The following is a 24,488-nucleotide window of genomic DNA, read 5'->3' on the forward strand; positions in this document are numbered from 1 at the left end:
TTCGGGTTTCTTGGCCAGAGGACCTGAAATCCCCTGCCTGACGGATTCTGCTGCTGGGTAGGAGTTAGTCCCCACAGCCTCGGACTCCGGGTCCGGTAAGAAATCTTCTCAGTCAGGGCGAGCTCTGCAGCTGCCAGCCCCTGACTCTTTGTAACACTGCTCCCACAGAGCTCCTGTTGTTCTTCCCATAGCTGCTTCTCTTCTCTGTCTCTACTTCTGGCATGGCCCAGGAGCTGGGCCCGGCCGGAGCCACAGCTCCCTGTCAGCCCTCCTGGCTGAACTCTCCCTCTGAACTCCCTAACCCTGCCTCAGCCCCAGGTTTATATAGGGGAAGTCCTTCCCCTCCCAGGACTGGGCAGGAGGTGTGGCATGCATAGGATTCCTGACCCCTGGGGTGCCACACATCCACTAAAGGTTCAAAGGGATGTTTGGTTAGGGCTGAAAGAACTAAATTTAAGTCCCAAGGAGGAGTATTACGGGAGGGGATGGGCCTAGACCTATGTGATGCCTTGATGAACCTAGAAATCCACCTATTTCTGGCCAGGTCACAGTTGTATAGGGCTCCTAGTGCTGCCACCTGAACCTTTAGAGTGCTTGTGGCCAGACCCCGCTCCAACCCCTTTTGCAGGAACTCTAAGATGGAAGCAATAGGGGCCTCCCCTAGTACCTTCGACCCCGCAAATGAGAGAAATTTTTTCCAGGTTTTACCGTAAAGTCTGGTGGTTACGGGTTTCCTACTCTGTAGTAGAGTGGAGATTAAATTCGGGGAAAACCCTCTATCCCTTAATAGCGCCCTCTCAAAATCCAGGCTGTCAAGTGTAGATTTGCTACCTGAGGGTGGTGGACAGGTCCCTGGAAAAGGAGATGCGGAATCTCCGGAAGAACCCAGGGGTCGGAGGTGGACATTATCCTCAGCCAGGAAAACCAGGGCCTCTTCGGCCACAAGGGGGCTATCAGAATTATGTTTGCCTGGTCTTCCCTGACTTTCCTCAGAACCGCCGGAATCAAAGCGATCGGGGGAAAGGCATAGACTAGCTGGTGGTTCCATGGAATTGAGAAGGCATCTAATGCCGCTGGGTTCCCCTTGGGGTTGATTGAGCAGAATATGTCCACTTTTTTGTTCTGCCAGTTGGCAAATAGGTCTATGGAAGGGTTCCCCCAAAATTCCGTGAGTTGGTTGAACACCAACTGATTCAGCTCCCATTCGCCCTGTCTCAGCTGAGTCCTGCTCAGGAAGTCTGCTGTGATATTTTCTGTTCCTTTTATGTGGAGTGCAGACAGGGACTCCAAATTGTTCTCTGCCACCTGGAGGATGGATTTTGACACCTGTAGTAGAGAATGGGACCGGGTCCCCCCCTGGCGATTTACATATGCCACTACTACCCTGTTGTCTGAAAAAACCCTAAGCGAGATCGTTAGTGAGAAAGCTGCTGAGTCACAAGTTTTGTGACGCAACAGCGACCTCAGTAGCGATCTTGCTACGTTTGACATATAGTAGCGACCAGGCCCCTGCTGTGAGATCGCTGGTCGTGTCGGAACGGTCTGGACATTCCTTTGAAAGTTGAGGCCCTGCTGGGTAGCATGCATCGATGTGTTTGACACCTTACCAACGACCTTGTTGACGACTCAGACACAGAAACACATAGGCGTGCATCGTTATACAGATCGTTACGGGTCGCCGCATCGTTGGGAAGATCTGACTGTTTGACATCTCACCAGCGACCACATAGCGACGCAGCAACGATCCCTGACAGGTCGTATCGTTGTCGGGATCGCTGTAGCGTCGCTTAGTGTGACGGGGCCTTTACATGGTGTCCCCGTAGGGTGTTTAGGAATTTTGAATTTTGAGACAGCGAATTTTACTGCCAGAAGTTCTTTCATGTTGGAAGATACCCCTTCCAAATCCTCTGACCAGACCCTGTGAGCTATTTGGTCGTTTAGGTGAGCCCCTCACCCCCTGGGGCTTGCATCTGTAGTTAGGACCTGCGACGTTGAGATTGTCCATGGAACGCCTCTGGTTAAATTGTCCACCTCCGTCCACCATGTCAGGGAAAGCAAGGTTTTTGATGACAAAATTAGCTTACCTTCTAAGTGCCCTTTTAGTGACTTTTCTGCCCCCAAGATTTCCCATTGTAAGTCCCTGGTGTGCAACTGAGCCCAACGGACCCCCGGGATACAAGCAGTCATAGAACCTAGAAGGATGGTCTTTCACATGAGATATCCGAGCTATCATGTTCTGGATTTTCCATGCCGGGAGACATCATTCCTGATTCCTTGAATCTAATAGGATACCTAGATATTCTTGCACTTGATCCAGCTCCAACCTGGACTTTTTTAGATTCAGAAGCCAGCCTAAATTCGTTAAGAACCCATGGCCCTTGCTAGATGGTCCTTGCAATGATTGAACGAGTTGCCTATTATTAGCAGATCGTCCAGGTACAGGGTGATGAGGATGTTTAGCTCCCTCAGATGGGCCATTACCTCTGCTACTATTTTTGTGAAAACCCTTGGGGCTATCGCTAGACCGAAGGGGAGGGCCGTATACTGGTAGTGTTTGACTACTCCTTTTAGCGATATTGCTACTCTCAGGAATTTCTGGTAGTCTCTGTGTATGGGGACGTGATAATAGGCATCCTTGAGATCCAGGACAGCCATAAAACAGTGTGGGAACAATAATTTCGCTGACGATTTTATTGACTCCATATTGAAGGTTTGCACTTTTAGAAATTTGTTCAATTTTTTCAGGCTTACAACTGTTCTTAATGTCCCGTCTGTTTTATCCTGAGGAACAGAGGGGAGTAGAATCCTTCGCCTTCCTCCTGTGCAGGGACTTCCTGAAGGACTGCTTTCTCTATTAGGCCTAGAATTTCCTGTTCTAGTGCTAGTTGTTCTACCCTTGATGACCTCATGGGGGTTATGACGAAGTTCGGACGGGGAATGAAGTGGAACTGGAATTTTAGTCCTGTTTTTATCAGGTCTAAAATCCAAGGTCTGTTCGATATTTTTTCCCAGGCTGGGAGGAAAAGAAGAAGTCCCCCCCCCCCCACCTGGGGCTGACTCTCATTGGGCAGGCTTGCTGATATCGCTGGGGGGCCTGTTAAACAAACCCTTTGGCCTTTTTCTTCCTATCCTCCCACCTATCCTGATCTTTGGGGGGTTTCCTGGGCATAAATTTCCCGCTCCGAAAGGACCTCCTGTAGTACCGGAGAGGACCAGGAAGCGTTTCTTATCCCCAGCTTCGTCAAGCATATCATCCAAAGTAGATCCGAATAGGAATTCCCCCTCGCAAGGAATGGAACACACTCTAGATTTGGTTTGGAGGTCACCTGGGCAGCATTTTAGAGAAGCTCGCAGCCCTGGCTGCCAGTCTGACGGAATCGGCTGATGCGTCAGCCAAAAAAGCTGCTGCGCCCTTCATTACTGGGATGGAGCCTAGTATGTTATCCCTTGACGTTTTGTTTCTAAGTTGCGCCTCTAGATGATCTAGCCAGACCATTAAAGATCTGGCCGTGCATGTGGCTGCCACTGCGGGTTTTAACCCTCCTCCTGCCGCCTCCCAAGCTCCTTTCAGGAAGGAGTCCGCTTTTTTGTCCATTGAGTCTTTTAGCACCCCCATGTCTTCAAATGGCAGGGAAAATTTTTTAGAGGCTTTAGCTATTGCAATGTCCAACTTTGGCGCCTTCCCCAAGAAGGAGCACACCGGGTCCTCAAAGGGGTATTTTCTCTTAGGGGACAACAAAGCCATTCCTTTCCGGCTTTTTCCATTCTCTCTTAATGAGGGAGTGGACTTTATCATTGAGAGGAAAAGATCTTCTTTTCTTCTGTTCCAGGCCACTAATCATATCCTGGACTGATTTCTTAGGGCGAGGATCTACCAACCCCATAGTGGACCTGACTGCCTTAATTAAATTATCCGTACCATCTATAGGGAAACAGCTACGACCCCCACCCTCAGAACATGACGAGGACGAAGATAAGCCGGACAAATATGAGTCTACCACCTCCCCGTCCGAACTGCTAGATCCTGATACAGGGGATAGATTCCTGTTTTTTTCTCGTTTCTTTCCCCTCTTCTGCAGGGACTTGAAGGTATCCTGGACCTGGGTTTTAATCAGGGATCTGAGCTCTGAGGCGAACTTAGGGGTCTCCTCACAAATTGTTTGTTCAATGCACGAGTTGCATAGTCTTTTTTGCCACGTGGTGGGCAGATCCTCAGCGCAAAATGCGCAGGTCCTGTGTTTGGACTTGCCCGTACTCTTCCTTCACTGAAGAGAGAAGAAAGAAGAGGGGGTGTCCCGAGTTACAAGTGAGCTTTCACGAAGATCACTTACCGACCCGCTGTAAGAGGAAATACCGGATTTGAAGAGGAACCCGTTCCAGTAGCTGGGTCTTTCCTTGAGGTTGACGCCATGCTGGAGTCCTTGCCGCGTTGCGAAGACCTGCCAGACTGCCTGCTTCCACCGCTGTGTTGGCGTGAAGGGTCACTGGAGGGTCCTTTCGTGCACTTCCCATGTTGCGGAGGTGATGGTGAGTCGGGGTGCAGGGACTGCACCTCCTGTTCGCTCATAGCTGAAGGGTGCCAGAGTGTGCCAGGAAGCACTACCCTGGTGCATTCCCGCCAATTTAACCCCTATAGGGCTCCGCCCCCCCCACCGAGCCGACTGTGCACCTCCAGGGGAGTCCACACACACCCCCCCCCCAACGCTTCCTTCTGCTGGGCAAACCGTACCTCGGTTCCTGCGCGCGCATTCAAGAGCGCTGCTCCCAGAGGGCATCGCGCCGCGCATCACTTCCAGTGCGCACACACAGACCGCCGACACCCAGTGGTGCATTGCGGCTCGCGTCAGAGGGGAGGCGTACAGCGGGCGCGATGCAATGGTCCCCGGAAGCCCAGGCATGCACCCGACCTGGGCCCCGGAAGCCCCGGTATACTCACCAACCTGGGCCCCGACACCACTGGAGAACGCGGCGGCTCCAATCTTCTCCTGCGCTGCGCCTCCCTGCCAACCTAGAGGCCCACTGACCCCAGCGGTGGCGCTACAGGACACCGCACCAGCCGAGGCAGGGAACCCGCGCTGCCTGAACTGGTCTGGCCGGGCCTGGTAAGTCCGTTTTGTTCTTTTCTTTCTTCTTCTCCTGTAGGTCCTCGTCAACGACAGGAAACCAACTGATGCGGGAGAGAGGTACCGCCCTTTTTATCTGTAGGTTTCCGGTCCTTGAAGGGCGGATCCCCTCTCTCCGTGGTGCCGTCATGGGGGAAGGAGAAAAATACTTTATTTAAAAAAAAAAAAACACTCCGATACTTTTCCTGGTTCAACAATTTATATAAAAAAAAACTAAAATAATGCGGGTCTGACGTAGTTCAGGGAATCCAATGTAGTCCACAAATACAAACCTGAAAAAAAACATAAGTGAAACAAGACACTGTCCGTTGTACACCAATTTATTAGAAAACAAGTGTCTCTTCAGAGCCTCCGGGTCTCTTGGAGTGCAGCGTGAGCGGCTGCTGCTAAAAGTCTCCATAGGCTTTTATCGACGAAATTGGGGAACGTCGTGGGAAGCGCTGGACTACGTCGGACCTGCGTGGGACCCTTATTTTCTAATAAATTGGTGAACGAGTGACAGTGTCTTGTTTCTGTTTCTCACTTTTTAGGTTTTTCAGGTTTCCATTTGTGGACTAAATCACACCAGCATGGCTTTTTATTTTTTTAATAAATTGGTAAACCAGGGAAAGTGTGGGGGGAGTGTTTTTTCTTTTTTTAAATAAAAAACAAATCACACACACACAAAAAATACTTTATTACAGGTTAGTAAAGGGGGTGTCTGATAGACATCTCTCCATTACTAACCCCAGGGCTTGATGCCAGCTGTGTTTTTGGAGAATTCACAGTTGACATCAGCCCCAAGCCCCATTACCCCGATTGCCACCGCACCAGGGCAATCAGAAAGAGCGAAGGTGAAGCGCCAGAACATCTAATGTGATGAACCAGTTTTGGGGCGGATGCCTGGGAAGGGCCCCATAACCGCGGACCACACGTTTTTTTTTTTAATTATTTATTAGGTTAAACAAGGCTAAACACTCAGTTTATTGTAAGTAGGAGGGCTGTGAAATTATATATCTACAGGACATCTATCTATCTATTCTGAGGGTTCTGGCTGTGAATTTACTATACTTGGCTGATGAAATTTCATGGTTCCTTGGAGATGTGTGCATCGGATGGCCTACATATGGCTTTGACTTGCATTGGTGAGTCCCGTACGATCTATGCGGCCATACACAGCATGCTGTGATTATTTCCTCAGCCCGATTACAGTCGAGGAAACCCTCGCAGATGAGCACTGCCTCTTTGAATAACATTGGAGCGAGTGCACTGTGATTCTTACTCGCATTGCACTCATCTGATGTACACGCTAATGTGAGCGAGCTCTTAAAAACAAGCTCCTACTTGCTTGTTTCCCGGCGTTCCCATTATCCAGTCTGGCCTTTTGGCCACTAGATGTCAGCACTTGACAAGCATGTATTATGTAGTCATATATACAGCCATAACATTGTGTATTATGCAGCTCCATCCACAACAAGCTGCAAAGCAATATGTCTACCAACACTCTATCATAGTCAGCAATAGCTGAACAACCTATTTGTGCTCTTCTGTAAGAATGGGCCTGATGGACCAGCCTCCACTCACCACATATATTAATGAGCTTTAGGGCACAGCCAGGTGGCTGTGTAAATCGGACTGAAATCAGAACACAATGCACAGACTGGCCGGCGGCTCTCCCCATCTAAGCTTGACAACTTCATATATTTCTATGCAGCCGTAACGCTCAGGTCGGGAGAGCAGCCGGCCAGTCTGTGCACCGATCTTGGTCCGATTCATACGGCCGACTGACTGCGCCCTTAAAGGGGGTTGTCCAGGCTTGGGACAAAAGTCTACAGGCACTCTATGTGTCTGCAGACGGCTGAATAATGACAGCAGCACACTGACATTATTCAGCAGTCACATAGAGTGACTGCAGAATTTTGACCCAAACCTGGACAACCCCTTTAAGCCTCCCATACACAGTAGATAGCTATCAGCCAAATAATGGTTCAGCTATCGCAACTGAATTCCCCATAAACAGGGACACACAGCCTGGCCAAGCACTCCTGTGTTCTCTACAATAGAGCCATCTAGTAGTGGACTATCTCCTGGAGAACTAACAAATCAGCCGTCCAAAATCAGACTTGCCGGAACGTACTTCTCCCACATAATCTTTCGGAAGGAGAGACAAGGGGCCACCAAACACATTAGACGATTATCAGCGGGTTCGGTTGACATTAGTTTAATGTGTATGGGGTCTTTAGCTTACCAGTTGTCCATTCTTGGCCAGGATGTGGTGACCCAGTAGACTACCCGTCACAGTTTAGCTCTTGCCAAAGTTGCTCAGATCCTTACACTTACCCATTTCTCCTGCTTCCAACACATCAACTTCAAAAACTGTTACATCACTGCCAAATACAGTGGGGAAAATAAGTATTTGATACACTGCCTATTTTGCAAGTTTTCCCACCTACAAAGAATGGAGAGGTCTGTAATTGTTATTGTAGGTACACGTCACCTGTGATAAGCAGAATAAAAAAAAAAAATCCAGAAAATCACATTATATTATTTTTACATAATTAAGTTGCATTTTATTGCAAGAAATAAGTATTTGATTCCCTACCAACCAGCAAGAATTCTGGCTCTCACAGACCTGTTAGGTTTTCTTTAAGAAGTCCTCCTACTCTGCATTCAGCACCTGTATTAATTGCACCTGTTTGAACTCGTTATCTGTATAAAAAAAGACATCTGTCCACACACTCAATCACACTCCAACTTCTCCATGGCCAAGACCAAAGAGCTGTCTATGGATACCAGGGACAAAACTGTAGACCTGCACAAGGCTGGGCTACAGAACAATAGGCAAGCAGTTTGGTGAGAAGACAACAACTGTTGGCACAATTACTAGAAAATGGAAGAAACACAAGATGACTGTCAATCTTCCTCAGTCTGGGGCTCTATGCAAGATCTTACCTCGTGGGGTAAGGAGGATTCTGAGAAAAGTCAGGAATCAGCCCAGAACTACACGGGAGAACCTGGTTAATGACCTGAAGAGAGCTGGGACCTCAGTCTCAAACATTACTGTTAGTAACACACTACGCCGTCATGGATTAAAATCCTGCAGGGCACACAAGTTCCTCCTGCTCATGCCAGCACATGTCCAGGCCCGTTTGAAGTTCATTAATGACCATCTGGATGATCCAGAGGAGGCATGGGAGGAGGTCCTGTGGTCAGATGAAACCAAAATAATTTTTTTTGGTATCAACTCGCTGTGTTTGGAGGAAGAAGATTGATGAGTACAACCCCAAGAACACCGTCCCGACTGTGAAGCATGGTGGGGGAAACATGATACTTTGGGGTGCTTTTCTCCAAAAGGGACAAGACGACTGCACCGTATTGAAGGGAGAATGGATGGGGTTCATGTATTGCGAGATTTTGGCCAACAATCTCCTTCCCTCAGTAAGAGCACTGAAGATGGATCGTGGCTGGATCTTCCAGCATGACAATGACCCGAAAAACACACAGCCAGGGCAACTAAGGAGTGGCTCCGTAAGAAGCATTTCAAGGTCCTGGAGTGGCCTAGCCAGTCTCCAGACCTGAACCCAATAGAAAATCTTTGGATGGAGCTGAAACTCAATGTTACCCAGCGATAGCACCGAAACCTGAAAGATCTGGAGAAGATCGGTATGGAGGAGTGGGCCAAAATCCCTGCTGCAGTGTGTGCAAACCTGGTCAAGAACTACAGGAAACGTCTGACCTCTGTAATTGTAACAAAGGTTTCTGTACCAAATATTAAGTTCTGTTTTTCTTTTGTATCAAATACTTATTTCATGCAATAAAATGCAAATTAATTATATAAAAATGATACAATGTGATTTTCTGAGGGTTTTTTTAGATTCTGTCTCTCACGGGTGAAGTGTACCTACGATAAAAATTACAGACCTCTCCATTCTTTGTAGATGGGAAAACTTGCAAAAATCGGCAGTGTATCAAATACTTATTTTCCCTACTGTATATACTCACTAAACTTGTTAGTGGTTTTAATGTTATAGACGTTTGGTGTATATACAGTACATGGGCAGACACAACAACAAAAAAAAGAGATGCTATAAAATAAATAAAAATAAATGGTGTGAAAACAAAACACGCTTTTACAAATCCCTAAAGATCTGAAAAATCTAAAAGGGCACTCATTTATGGCTACGCAACTTGAATAATTTGTGTAGACACTATGCAAGCTAGGATGCACACACATTGGGTGTCATTTAAACAGAGCAGAGGGTCTGGTAGTATGAGTAGTTGTGTTTCCACCCTGCTCAAAATATGCCCAAATACCACAAAGTTATGATTATACAATGTGCTACCTACAAAACGTCAGCAGTCAGGGCACGACCATCCTGGGGGAAAGACAATGCCATGTGGAAGACTAGACCAAGAGTCAGGTCCTTGGCAGCTTCTCCCAGGCCCCACTTCCTTTGACTTACAGGTCTCTCCGGGTGTATGTCAGTCAATGGTAACTGGGCTGGGAAAGGCCACCAGTAGAGATGAGCGGTGTTCGACTAGAACTGTTCGCCAATCTCAAATTCGAGCTGTTTTGGGCGGTGTTCGAGTTGTTCGACGAACCCGAACGATTTGCAAAAAATTCGGCTGTTCGAGGTTATGTTCGATAACTGTTCGTGCACCAAAAGCGTGTCCTGCATGTCTGGTGCTATTTAGAGCACCAATCATGCAGGGATTGTCTGCCACTCACTGTAATGCCACAGCCATGGTGGTTGTGGCATTACAGTGATTGCCCAAATCGATGGGAACAGTGCCAACAGTGAAACATGAAAAGCCGGCAATTCAGCAGCGGCATACACCGGTACCCGACAATTTAGAACCGAAAGAATAGAGCTTCACACATAGATTAGATAGATATAAACATGTCAGCCACATATATACGAAGTACAGTGAAAGTGCTGCTTACTGTACTTGTCATTTAGCGTAAAGGATTTATCAAAAAAAATAATAGCGTTTTCATGCACCGTCTCTTTAAAAAAGCCGGCCGGCAATTCAGCATCTGTACCCAACAATTTAGAATAGAAGGAATAGAGAATCACACATAGATTAGATAGATAGAAACATGTCAGTCACATATATATGAAGTACAGTGACAGTGTTGCTTACTGTACTTGTCATTTAGTGTAAAGGATTTATTAAAAAAAATAATAGTGTTTTCATGCACCGTCTCTTTAAAAAAGCCGGCCGGCAATTCAGCATCTGTACCCAACAATTTAGAATAGAAGGAATAGAGAATCATACATAGATTAGATAGATAGAAACATGTCAGTCACATATATATGAAGTACAGTGACAGTGTTGCTTACTGTACTTGTCATTTAGTGTAAAGGATTTATTAAAAAAAATAATAGTGTTTTCATGCACCGTCTCTTTAAGAAAGCCGGCCGGCAATTCAGCATCTGTACCCGACAATTTATAACAGACAGAATAGAGCTTCACACATAGATTAGATAGATAGAAACATGTCAGTCACATATATATGAAGTACAGTGATAGTGTTGGTTACTGTACTTGTCATTTAGTATTAAAATAAAGGATTTATTATTAAAAAAATTGGCGTGGGGTTCCCCTTAATTTTAGGCTCTAGCGGAGGTTAAGCAGACAGCTGGGGCAGATGTTTGAAGCCTGGGAAGGGGGTAATACCCACGGAGCTTCCCAGGCTACTAATATCAGCCCCCAGCTGAATACATAGCCTTTACTAGCTATTAAAATGGGGGACCCCCCCCAAAAAAATGACGTGGGGTCCCCCCTAATTTAATAGCTAGCAAAGGCTAGGCAGACAGCTGGGGGCTGATATTAATAGCCCAGGAAGGGAGCCATGAATATTGGCCCCCTCCCAGGCTAGAAACACCAGCCGTCAGCCGCCCCAGAAATGGCGCATTCATAGGATGCGCCAATTCTGGCACTTAGCCTCGCTCTTCCACGCTGCCCTGGTGCGGTGGCAGTGGGGTAATAGGGCTGGGGTTGATGTCCGCTTATAATGCCAGCTGACATCAAGCCCAGGTTAGTAATGGAGAGGCGTCTATAAGACACCCCCATTACTAACCCCATAGTCAAAGTTAAAAAAAAACACAAACACCCAGAATAAAGTCCTTTAATTGAAAAACACACAATTCTTTATTGTTCTAAATTAAACCATACTTACCGTCACGCCCATTCCAGCTGAAGCCAACGATCTCCTGTAATAAAAATAAAATAATAAAGCAACCTCATCCTTACCTTTCCATGGTTCCCACGACAGCTTCAGCTCTGCTACATCGAGATGACAGGCTGGACCGCAGCAGAACGCCGCCATCCAGCCTGTCATCCCGCAGACACTGAGAAGAGCAGGCTTGCTTGCGCTCCACATTGTCTCTCTGTGACGGCATAAAGATGAGCCGAGGTCATGTCCAATGAACTCGGCTCACCTCATGCACGTCACTTACAGCGTGGGAGAATTCTCACGCTGAAGCGCTGAGTGCAGGAGAATTTTCCCACGCTGTCAGTGAGGTGCATGAGGTGAGCTGAGTTCATTGGACATGAGCTCACCTCATGCACGTCACTGACAGCGTGGGAGAATTCTCCTGCACTCAGCACTTCAGCGTGAGAATTTTCCCACGCTGTCAGTGACGTGCATGAGGTGAGCCGAGTTCATTGGACATGACCTCGGCTCATCTGGATGCCGTCACAGCGAGACACTGAGGAGCGCAAGCATGCCTGCTCTTCTCAGTGTCTGCGGCATGACAGGCTGGATGGCAGCGTTCTGCTGCGGTCCAGCCTGTCATCTCGATGTAGCAGAGCTGAAGCTGTCGTGGGAACCATGGAAAGGTAAGGATTATGTTGGTTTATTATTTTCCTTTTATTGCAGGAGATCGTTGGCTTCAGCTGGAATGGGCGTGATGGTAAGTATGGTTTAATTTAGAACAATAAAGAATTGTGTGTTTATTTCAATTAAAGGACTTTTTTCTGGGTGTTGTGTTTTTTTTAAATACTTTACTAGAAATTCATGGCGGTCATGTCTAATACTGGCGTGACCCCATGAATTTTGGGCTTGGGGCCAGCTGATAATACCAAGCTGGCCCTAACCCCTTTATTACCCAGTGAGCCACCGCACCAGGGCCCTGGATGAGTTGGGTACAGCGCCAGAAGATGGCGCTTCTATGAACGCACCATTTTCCGGGGTGGCTGCAGACTGCAATTTGCAGCGGGGGGGGCCCAGAAAGCTTGGGCCTCCCTGCGCTGCAGATTCCAGCCCCCAGCTGCCTAGTTGTACCTGGCTGGACACAAAAATAGGGCGAAGCCCCACGTATTTTTTTTTTAATTATTTCAGGAAATTCATGAAATAATTAAAAAAAAATTGACGTGGGGCTTCGCACTATATTTGTGTCCAGTCAGGTGCAGCAGGCAGGAACGGGCTGCTCCCAACCACCAGCTGCCTATTTGTACCTGGCTGGACACAACAATATAGGGAAGCCCTTTTTTTCTTAATTATTTCATGAAATAATTTAAAGAAAATTGACGTGGGGCTTCGCCCTGTTTTTGTGTCCAGCCAGGTACAACTAGGCAGCTGGGGGCTGGAATCCGCAGCGCAGGGAGGCCCAAGCTTTCTGGGCCACCCCCGCTGCAAATTGCAGTCCGCAGCCACCCCGGAAAATGGCGCGTTCATAGAAGCGCCATCTTCTGGCGCTGTACCCAACTCATCCAGGGCCCTGATGCGGTGGCTCACTGGGTAATAAAGCGGTTAGGGCCAGCTTGGCATTATCAGCTGGCCCTAAGCCCAAAATTCATGGGGTCACGCCAATATTAGACATGACCACCATGAATTTCTAGTAAAGTATTTAAAAAAAACACAACACCCAGAAAAAAGTCCTTTAATTGAAATAAACACACAATTCTTTATTGTTCTAAATTAAACCATACTTACCGTCACGCCCATTCCAGCTGAAGCCAACGATCTCCTGAAATAAAAGAAAAATAATAAAGCAACATCATCCTTACCTTTCCATGGTTCCCATGACAGCTTCAGCTCTGCTACATCGAGATGACAGGCTGAACCGCAGCAGAACGCTGCCATCCAGCCTGTCATCCCGCAGACACTGAGAAGCGCAGGCTTGCTTGCGCTCCACAGTGTCTCTCTGTGAGGGCATCCAGATGAGCAGAGTTAATGTCCAATGAACTCGGCTCACCTCAAGCACGTCACTGACAGCGTGGGAAAATTCTCCTGCACTCAGCGCTTCAGCGTGGGAGAATTCTCACACTGAAGCGCTGAGTGCAGGAGAATTCTCCCACGCTGTCAGTGACGTGCAGGAGGTGAGCTGAGTTCATTGGACATGAGCTCACCTTATGCACGTCACTGACAGCGTGGGAGAATTCTCCTGCACTTAGCGCTTCAGCGTGAGATTTTTCCCACGCTGTCAGTGACGTGCATGAGGTGCGCCGAGTTCATTGGACATGAACTCGTCTCATCTTTATGCCGTCACAGCAAGACACTGCAGAGCGCAAGCATGCCTGCGCTTCTCAGTGTCTGCGGGATGACAGGCTGGATGGCAGCGTTCTGCTGCGGTCCAGCCTGTCATCTCGATGTAGCAGAGCTGAAGCTGTCGTGGGAACCATGGAAAGGTAAGGATGATGTTGCTTTATTATTTTTCTTTTATTGCAGGAGATCGTTGGCTTCAGCTGGAATGGGCGTGATGGTAGGTATGGTTTAATTTAGAACAATAAAGGATTGTGTCTTTATTTCAATTAAAGGACTTTATTCTGGGTGTTTGTGTTTTCTTTTAACTTTGACTATGGGGTTAGTAATGGGGGTGTCTTATAGACGCCTCTCCATTACTAACCTGGGCTTGATGTCAGCTGGCATTATAAGCTGACATCAACCCCAGCCCTATTACCCCACTGCCACCGCTACAGGGCAGCGTGGAAGAGCGAGGCTAAGTGCCAGAATTGGCGCATCCTATGAATGCGCCATTTCTGGGGCGGCTGACGGCTGGTGTTTCTAGCCTGGGAGGGGGCCAATATTCATGGCTCCCTTCCTGGGCTATTAATATCAGCCCCCAGCTGTCTGCCTAGCCTTTGCTAGCTATTAAATTAGGGGGGACCCCACGTCATTTTTTTGGGGGGGTCCCCCATTTTAATAGCTAGTAAAGGCTATGTATTCAGCTGGGGGCTCATATTAGTAGCCTGGGAAGCTCCGTGGGTATTACCCCCTTCCCAGGCTTCAAACATCTGCCCCAGCTGTCTGCTTAACCTCCGCTAGAGACTAAAATTAAGGGGAACCCCACGCCAATTTTTTTTAATAATAAATCCTTTATTTTAATACTAAATGACAAGTACAGTAACCAACACTATCACTGTACTTCATATATATGTGACTGACATGTTTCTATCTATCTAATCTATGTGTGAAGCTCTATTCTGTCTGTTATAAATTGTCGGGTACAGATGCTGAATTGCCGGCCGGCTTTTTTAAAGAGACAGTGCATGAAAACACTATTATTTTTTTTAATAAATCCTTTACACTAAATGACAAGTACAGTAAGCAACACTGTCACTGTGCTTCTTATATGTGTGACTGACATGTTTCTATCTATCTAATCTATGTGTGATGCTCTATTCCTTCTTGTACCGGTGTATGCCGCTGCTGAATTGCCGGCCGGCTTTTTTAAAGAAAGCGTCTTCTGAGCAGTTTGTCAGCTTTTGGACACCTTTGAAGGTGTTTTCTATGTGTTTCTATGTGTTTTTGTTTGCCTGCCATTGGTTTTAACGGTGTTCGACGGTGTTCTAAGGTGTTCGACGAACAGTTCGACGAACAGTTCCTCGAACATCCCGGTGTTCGACGAACCGAACCGAACCCGAACACTACGGGGGTGGCTCAACACTAGCCACCAGTGATCATGCAGCTTGGATGACTAGTCCAAGAGCTTGTAGCGGCATTTCAAAGTGAAACATACAAGGTTGAAGAAATGGAGCAAGGGCCTGTTTTATGCTGGACGTCATTTGGGCATCATGAATCAGCTGTCAGGTTCCTTTAACCATAGGCTTTTTAAAAATGCAGACTATTGGGAGACTTGTAGACAGGCCAATCCAGGCAGTTAAAGAACCACGGATTGGCTACATAAAAGATGACTAGCCTTTTCCGACAGGCCGACGAACATTTTATGGCAACAGAATGAGTTAATATGATTGTTCTGTGCTCAAAGAATATCACGTTCTCGGCAGCACACTCTTTACATGGGATGATGTGCTGCCAATAAAGATGATTTATAAGCCAGTTTAAAAATCATCGCACCTGATGAACAAGCGTTTGTCTTGCTTGTTGTGTGATTGCCCGTCTGTTTAGATGGACGGATCATTAGAAAGGGGCATTACCCATTTGTTAGCTCATTTGGGATGCAATGGGGCTGTTTTATAGACAAGTGAATTCAGGACTAATGTGATCTACCCTGCACATGATACATTTAGGATGACTAGTGAACACTTTCTGTAACCCAGAACTGAACAATGTGTGCTGCTGGACATGACACAAAGATATAACACACGGCATGCACGGCAGAAACGGTCATAGGACACAGGGTATAGCTGGGAACCGTCTATAGGATTCTGCTGCAGTTCTTCATGCTTTGATAGCCCTGTACAATGCTGCTTGAACTCCATGCCACAAGGCAACACTGTAAAGAAGCTGAAAGCAGAAAGACGATGACACGTTGCACCAAATAGCAAAGCAGGTCTGTGCCCGTGCAGTTACAATCTCCATTCTCTGCTACAGTGACATAAACATATTCATAGTCATCAGGAGTTTTTCGCTAATGCTCGGAGTCTCGGTAATAAAAAAAAAATTCTCTAAAATGCAAAAAATTGCTGCAATTCGCCCCAAAAAAGTGCAATAAAATTTGTCAATTTATTCATACAGTTGCAGAAGGAATAATAGAGGGGAAATACAATGCAGAATTCTCAGATTCATCTTTACAAGGTAGAATTTCACCCAACTGGAAGGTACATACAGTATATAGTTGCATAGGTGAAAAAGAAATTCAGTTTTCACCTAAGCAGTTTGTAAATCCCATTTGAATAGATGTAGAAATGTGATCATTACCTCATTGAGGGCGCACATACGAGCAATGGATCCTATGTTGTTTGTAATGGTAACCAGGGTAGCTCTTGCCAAGTCCTCCTTACTTATGGTGTCTCTTTTCTCTTTGCTCATCATGTGGCCAAAGCTTTTAGGAGGACAGCAAGGACAAAAGTGTTAATATGTGTAGAAACGTCACAGGCATGATTTACTTCCACTAACACACAGATCTCAATGGACAGGGGGGATCATGTTAACTTCATTGAATATATTCATCCCTTTATATTCTACTTAAAAGGTATTTCCAGGACTATTTTTTATTTTCGCAATGTACCTAAGAACTAACAGGCAGATAGTTGCTACCTACCTGTTGTGTCTGACACCGATTTCCGCTGACACAGAGGGGTCACAGACTACTCCTGACAGCGATTCAGCGGGCTCTGATGACGTTACATCGACAAGGCAGCGGCTTCTTTTCCGCTCTGCTCTGTTGACGGGGCACGACTGCCGATATCATGCGGATAGACAACAGGCTCCCCGCTACCTAACTGCGGGGAGCAGCTGTTATTCAGCATAACATTGAAAGTCATGACCCGTCGACAGAGCAGTACGGAAGAAGAAGAGCTGCTCTTTTGAGATGGAGCAGCTGAATCGCCGGCAGGAGCGGTCTGTGGCCGCTCAGAACCAGCACTGTGTAGAACAGACAGGCAGTTAGCAACTACTTGCCTGTTACTTATTAGGGCCATAGTAAAAAAAAAAAAAATACTGGACAACCTCTTTAACTAGGGGGAGCCTGAATGAAATGGATGTAAGTGGTGGTCACAAGTGGGTATGACCTTGGGAAAATTATTTTGGATGCTCTTAAAAAGAGGACAGATCACTCACTAGCCATAAATGTATTTTTTTTTTTTTACGTAATCTAAATGCCGCTGTTCTCCAGAATGTAGAGTTGTTGGTTATTTGTTCCTGTGATACATGTGCCTCTTCCCTGTATGTAAATCTAGTCTTGTTATCCAAAGGGGTGTGATCCCCAATGCTTCTCTGGGTAGTTTAGAGAATAGGGGCTCATATCTCAGTAACGGAGAGGTGCAGAAACAGAAAAAAGAAAGAAGAACCCACAATGCCAGATTCAGCAGAAAAGTGGCAAAATAATACAGTACATACATATGGCAAATGTCAGGTCTTTTTTAAGTGTTCAGTTTTTGCTCTTATTTTATGCCCCATGCTTCCCTGATTATTGCACGGTTTGTGTTTGTTTTTAAATCCGACCTATGGTTCCAGAAAATTGTCCTTTTTAGAGCCAATTTTTAAGGTCCCCACCAAGGGGGTAATAATGCAGAGCAGCCGAAAGACACAACCCCAGAGAAACCTGTGAGCAAAGACCCTTGGTAAAAAACATAAAAAGCTGCACTAAATATAAGGCCCAGATCCCTATAACTGTATGTTAGATTTAACATAAAAAAACAATGGAATATTCAGGGGAGCAGCAGGAATAAAAGAAAAGCAAAAACTGCCCGCTTTTAACCTGGTGACAGGTGCTCTTTAAAGAGACAACACCTTCTATTAAGACAGCCGCCTTTGGTGATCACCTGATCGCAGCAGGTCAGGTTCCCGGAAACACGCACAGTCAGCGGTTTTAGCTTGGGGAAATCTTTCGATAAGGTGACATGAGGATAAGATTTATTCCCTGAAATTACTATTCTATTTGTCACATACAGGGATGATGACATTTACATTTAGTATGTGAGAGAAATAAGTTACCTAGAGGCAACCGCAGAGCCCTGAAGGCTGAAGCGCTCATAGTCCCCACCGTAGATATCTTTCACCAGTTTATCCACATTAGTGCTGTCTCCTTTCGCGGCCATTTCCAAAGCTTCTTCAAATGTTTCACAACCCGTCAGCAAGCAGCACAGGCCAAGGAATGTTCCTCCTCCCAGACTGCAAACCGGACACAAAAACGTAAGAACTGACGGTCACACAAGTGAGATCTGCAGACAATCTATGCTGTATTGCTGCAGCGTTGCTGTACATTAGTGGTGTGGGTTTGTGTTTCAATGAACAAATGCTGGGGCTACACAGCGACATTGTTACAACTTCTGTCACGTGAACAAAGCTACATCAGTATAAAGAAAGGGTGTGTGGCGGGGGTCCGTTTAGCGACTTAGGATAAAATTCCAAACATTATTACATAATGATGAAAATTCCATAGCACTCAAAAATAAAGAGATGCGTTTCGATCATACTCCTGTGTTCTTAATCAGAGCTCTGGTTTAAGAAGCACTACCATCAAAATATTTATCCTATTATTATATTGCCATCATCATATTATATGGCATAGTGTATTTATAATTGCTCATTTTGCCCTTAATTCTTCCTCTTTCCATTAGGTCTATGACATCACCTGATTTAAATCTGAGTAACTAAGCTCTATGTAGAAACAAGAGGTCAATTTTCCCTATATACCTCATCAATTACTGCAAAAGGCAATGGCAGGGGGGGGAGGGATAGAGCAGCAGGGTCAGGAGTTAAAGAGGGGAATGATTTCTGCGGGGACAAGAGACTTCCTGTTTTTACAGAGAGCAGAAAAAAAAGAATTATTATCTGGGTAGAAAGGCAAAAGGAGCAATTGTAAGTACACAGTGCTATATAATGATTGCAATATAATAAAACCTTGATGGGCGTGCTTCTTTAAGATTGCAGGAGTAAGAGTATGATCAAACCTGTAGCTCTTTCCTCCCTAACGGTTTCTCTATTTTTTGAGAGCTATGGAATTTTAATCATTACATAATAAAGTTGATAATTTTATCCTAAGGAGCTAGAACGCAGCCCCCTTTTTTCTTTATACTGCTGCATACGTTTGATCAGGACTAAGTACCGTGCACGTAGAATAATTAGATATTTTTGGTAAGCTAGCTGTATCACCTTTATGAGTCGCTGCACCATCACAGGACAATGCAAGTCAATGCGGTCGCATTGTGACCGTAAGGGGTACTGCGACAATCAAGTTATCTAAAAATCAGACAGCGTTAGACTTCTTGTAGTATCACAATAATTTATATTGTGTTGTGATGTAGCTGTGACACTTTGCAAACGTTGGTCGCATGACAAGTGTCGCGATTAACATTGCTGTGTTGTCTCAACCTAAGGTTGTTGGGGTCACTTTGAAAAAACAATAAAAAATAGTATAGACTCCCATTTTACCTCTGGGACCCTATCAGACCGTACATGAGCACTAAATACAAGTATGGCCTTCTGCACAAAGGTATTGGCACCTATAGGAACAGAAACAACCTTATAACTCAAGAGGAAAAGTTGCAGAAAAATTTAGCCACCAAATGGCCACCAGGGAGAATGAATGGTGAAGGTCCTCCTATGTCCTCAGGTGGTAGAGGGACAAGAGGGTAAAAGCCCATGTGCCCGCCTTACTAGTCACATACTTATGAATGTAAGATTTCTCAAAGACAAAAAGACATTTACCTGGTCCCAGTGACTCTTTTATAGTTGTCTTTAGAATATACTGCAAGAATGCTGACTCCTGAACCTATGTTAACCAGCAACATAGGATAAGGATTATCAAGGCAATATGGTTTCTTCTGACATTGTTCTGGGTTTGTTGGGTTGTCAAAGTAGTAGCATTCTGGACGGCCATTAAAGCCAACAGAATCCACATAGAGGAGGCCTCGGATCAAGCAGTCCAATTCATCAAGTTTATGGAGCTGGAGGTCGGCTATCTAGAAAGAGAGAAACATGAAGTTAATGAATAAGCAGGTATAAGTAGAGCAGAGGATACTGTCTCCAAACACAAGGGCAAAGAGCTATCAGGCGACACTTTGCTCTCCTGTACATATTAGATATTGCATAAGCAGTCACATATAAACAAAGTACAGAAGGTAATTAATTAATACACTGCACTTTGCCTGGGCGACTAGACCAAAAGCTACCAAAGGTCGTTCCAGGTTCTTCAGGGCCAACAAAAAAAGTGTGTGCAGTGGAGCACCACTAATCTTATTTCATTAAGTATATCCATAGACAACACAGAGCAGCCTAGCATCTATGGACATATTCCTTATCCATGGGAGATTTCCATCCACTGAAACTGAACTGTAGCAAAGATCCTCAAGATCTGCTCTCAGAGACTAAGTGATTACATAGGAAACATCACAAGCTGTGATCACTAAGACTTCGTTCAAATTTCCATTTGCAACTTCCGTTTAGAGGAGCAATCAAATGGATTTCATGTGGAAAACCATCAGTTGCATTACAACAGAAGCAGAGGTACCCCACTGATTATCATGGTGTCCATCTGGGTTTTCGTTTTGTGCAAGTTTTTTGAACATAAAATATAAAATTGCATCATGCAGAACACATAACAGAACCCAACGAGCAACGGTGCAGAGAAAAGATTGAATACAGTGCCGCGGCCCATCGCTCCCTTAAATTCACTGTGCTGGAAGAGGACGCCCGCACAGCAGACATGCGCACACTGTCGTGACGGACATCAAGACTAGTGCTTTCAGCTAAGCGTTCCCAGAAAGCAGCAGAGAATCAGCCAACTTTGTGAAAAGACCCACCATAGACCCCCTTATTACTCAAATCTAGGGGTGTCTATTATCAGTATCTGGGGGAATGTATCAATTATGAGCGGTGATTACTACCGTATATTATCAAGTTATTCCCAACATTTAAAAATATCACCTATCCACAGGATAGGCAGTAACTTCGGTGGGTACCTAAACTTTTTGATCCCCAATGATCCCGAGAATGGGGCCCTGAAATGCAGTTTAATGGAGCAAAAGACTGCAGGAAAAAATGAGTCATGTACTCAGCTACCTTTGGAAGTCCCATAAGAAATGGGTGGAACTGTAGTGCTCATGTGTGGCCACCAATCCATTCTGACCAGGCATTGTACAGCTTTATTATAGTTATCCGTGAGACTCTGGGCAGCTGGCCCCCTCCAATCCGCAAGTTACCACCTATGCACTGGATAGGTGATACATTTAGATGTTGGGAACAGCCCTTTAAATACTACTACTGTATTCTAAAACCAAAACTTTAGGCTATGAACACCAAACGCTGGCAACAGATTTTTTCAGTCCAAATTAGAAAGCCCCTATAGTGCATAATAAATCCTATCCAAAAAAAAAAAACACGCACCATTTCTATACATTTACATTTTTTGACTGTAGAATAAAATAATAGATTTCTACAAATTGTATACTAGGAACACAAGCATAGGGCACAGCTACTGGTTCATAGGAACAGTTCATGTAAAACATGTAACCTTGAATATAGTGATCAACAAAAGTTCGCTGCCAAGTGATTAAAATTTGAAGCGACCTGCCAAGTGTATTGGGCATCCATTAGAAGTAAAACTGGGAGAGTCACTTGTAGAGAAGGATCTGGGTGTACTTGTATATCACAGACTAAATAACAGCATACAATGTCAAAAATGTTACCAGTTTACAAAGCGTTAGTCCAATTTCATCTCAAATATGCAGTTCAGTTCTGGGCACCAGTTCACGTTTGTTGGTCCCGTCGGGGCTAATGCCCGAACCCCCCGCAAAATGGGATTAATGAAGCCAGACTATAATGGTGCCGGCAGAACAAGCGTGCACTCTGTCGTTCATCATTTGGGGGCGTATATGCCTACTGGAGACGGACACTCAGACACAGTCTGATAAGGGACATGGAGGATCTTGGTTATGAGAAAACATTAAAAGAATTACATTTATTTTTTTCTTGAAAAGAAACATCCAAGGCGGGGGACACAAATAACTAATACAAGTACATAAATGGTCCTCACAAAAGTGAGGTCAAAAACTACATCATGTAAAACCTCCACAAAAAAACAAGTGGGCCCTTCCTCCGCCTGGAGAAGAATAGTTCAATCTCCAGGAGACAAGTCTTCTTTACCATAGTACTAATAATCTGTAGAATAGCCTAGCTCAGGAGGTGGTCACAGCGGGGAACGGTGATGCTTCCAAAAAGTCAATGATGGTTTTTTTTTTTAGAAGAAAATATAAAATAATTATGTAAGTGTATAATGTTCTTTTATAAAAGTTTGGTCCAGTGGATTGATAATTGGGATCATGAGAAAGGTTCTCTCTTTTGGGGTGGGTTGGATCATGCATGGTGGTTGAACATATACCCCATTCCCTTTTTCATTTCCCATCCCCCAGTTGAACTTGATGGATATTTGTCTTGTCTCAACCATAGTACCTATGCAGGTAATTGACCCAAGGAGGAGACCCATAATTTTTTTCTGATGAAATGTAGCGCGTCTGGTAGTTGATCCAATCCAGGAAACGTTGGACTTCTAGCACAAAGTAAAGGATCTAAACTGTGCTGTTTTGTGGCCGGTATTTCCATATATTAGCCCAATATTAGCCCTGTAGTTCGCAGCCTCACTTCTCTGTTCTGTTGTCTTTTTGATGAGAAATTGTTCCGAATTGTTTCTTTGTTCCACTTGGTAATAACACAATCAGTGGCCGAGGCCAGGCCTACCATCTCTTCATGCTCATTTGGTTGCTTAGCAACAAGCGGCAGGGAGATCGCCAGCTCTTCAGCTGTTCTGTCTGTTTTATAGAGACCAAAAGGATTATTCTATTCAGTGTTCACCGAGCACAGGCTGGGGATTATACGTGTGTGTTCTGCTTCCTAATATCACTGACAATCAGTCCTGCTCCTACAGCCACTGCCTACAAATGGTGCTCTGCAGCCAGTCCTCTGCCGCCAAGTGTTCTTCTGTTAGGCCATGTTCACACGTTCAGTATTTGGTCAGTATTTTACATCACTATTTGTAAGCAGTTTTTCACACATCCACGTTTCAAGTCCACGTGGTGTCCCTGTTTTCAAATGAATGGGTCTGTGCACAAGTCAGTGTGTTTTCACAGACCGTGCGTCCATGGGCAAAACACACTGACATGTCTGTGTTTTACCTGCAGCACGGTGGCTCAGTGGTTAGCACTGCAGCCTTGCAGAGCTGGGGTCCTGGGTTCAAATCCCACCAAGGACAACATCTGCAAGGAGTTTGTATGTTCTCCCCATGTTTGCGTGGGTTTCCTCCGGGTTCTCCGGTTTCCTCCCACACTCCAAAGACATACTGATAGGGAATCTAGATTGTGAGCCCCAATGGGGACAGTGATGATATTGTCTGAATTGTAAAGCGCTGCGGAATATGTTGACGCTATATAAATAAAAACAACATCATCATCATCATCATCATGGGCCGAAAAACATCCTGCACACTGATGACACACGGATCACAGCCGTGTGACACATACCGGCACCTGAGAATCAGCGGTACAGATCGCGCTGTTCCCAAGCCGGCGCTGTGATCAGTGTGAGCAGGGGACAATGTTGAGAGTAGTATTCTGCCCCCACTGTGTCCAGAAAGTATAAAAATAAGAATAAAATAAACATTATACTCACCTTTACACCCAATTCCCTGAAGCCATTGTCGCGTGAAAAAAATAAATAAAAAACAAACAACCATAATATTCACCTGTCTGACATGCTGTAATCCATTTGACCGTCAATTTTGCTTAAGCGTCTGGGGTGGCTTGAGGCTACCACACACGCTGAGGAGCAGAGTAGAATGACTAGATGTAGCGAGCGAGCCCCTGACCTGCGACGACTCAATGAGTGACAGGACACCGCTCAGCGCAGTGCAGGAGCCCACTCGCTGGAGTGAGTCATTCTGCTCTGCTCCTCTCCTCTCCTCTCCTCAGCGTGTGCGGTCAGATGGATTACAGCGTGGGACATTTATTTCATTTTCGGACAGGTGAATATAAGGATTTTTTAATTTTATTCTTATTTTTACAGGTTTTGGAGACAGCGGGAGCAGAATACTACTCTCAACATTGTCCCCTGCTGACGATGATCGCAGCGCAAGCAGGGGACAATGATGAGGGCAGCGTTCAGTACCTGGTGCTAGGGAACAGCGCTAATGTATCGCTGAATCCCAGGTGCCAGTAGGTGTGATACTGATACGGCACATGTTTGCCACACGTATCATACACAGACACACGTACACAAAAATATCTCTGTTTTTTCCAGTATCGGAAAGAGCCCTAAGCCAAAACTAGGAGTGGGTGAAAAATGCAGAAGTGTGACGTGTTTCTATTAGGGGGCTTTCACATTGCTTTCTGTGTCCCCATCAGGGCATACGTCCTAAATTCCCCGAAAAATGGGGTCTGGACGTATGCTGTGACAGGGGTCATAGAATGCAATGGTGAAGACAGAGCGAACATGTATCATGGTGTGTACCTCACTGAACATGGACACACACATGTACAGTA

The 24,488-nt window shown here is 45.5% G+C and overlaps 1 protein-coding gene across 4 annotated transcripts in view; it reads right to left on the reverse strand.

The window, feature by feature from the left end:
- The window catches only part of PANK1 (pantothenate kinase 1), a 67,843-nt gene that overhangs the window by 13,222 nt on the left and 30,133 nt on the right, over positions 1–24,488 (reverse strand). For all 4 annotated transcript variants that reach the window (XM_073685531.1, XM_073685532.1, XM_073685533.1 and 1 more), the window contains 3 exons: positions 19,666–19,919; positions 17,950–18,126; positions 16,213–16,336 (listed from right to left, as the gene is read on the reverse strand). In XM_073685531.1, coding sequence (XP_073541632.1) covers positions 16,213–16,336; positions 17,950–18,126; positions 19,666–19,919 — 555 coding nt within the window. The remainder of the gene's footprint in view (positions 1–16,212; positions 16,337–17,949; positions 18,127–19,665; positions 19,920–24,488) is intronic.

Source organism: Phyllobates terribilis, unplaced genomic scaffold (assembly GCF_046119375.1).
Source record: "Phyllobates terribilis strain yellow unplaced genomic scaffold, ASM4611937v1 Scaffold_5__5_contigs__length_657084704, whole genome shotgun sequence".
Taxonomy (NCBI): Eukaryota; Metazoa; Chordata; class Amphibia; order Anura; family Dendrobatidae; genus Phyllobates; species Phyllobates terribilis.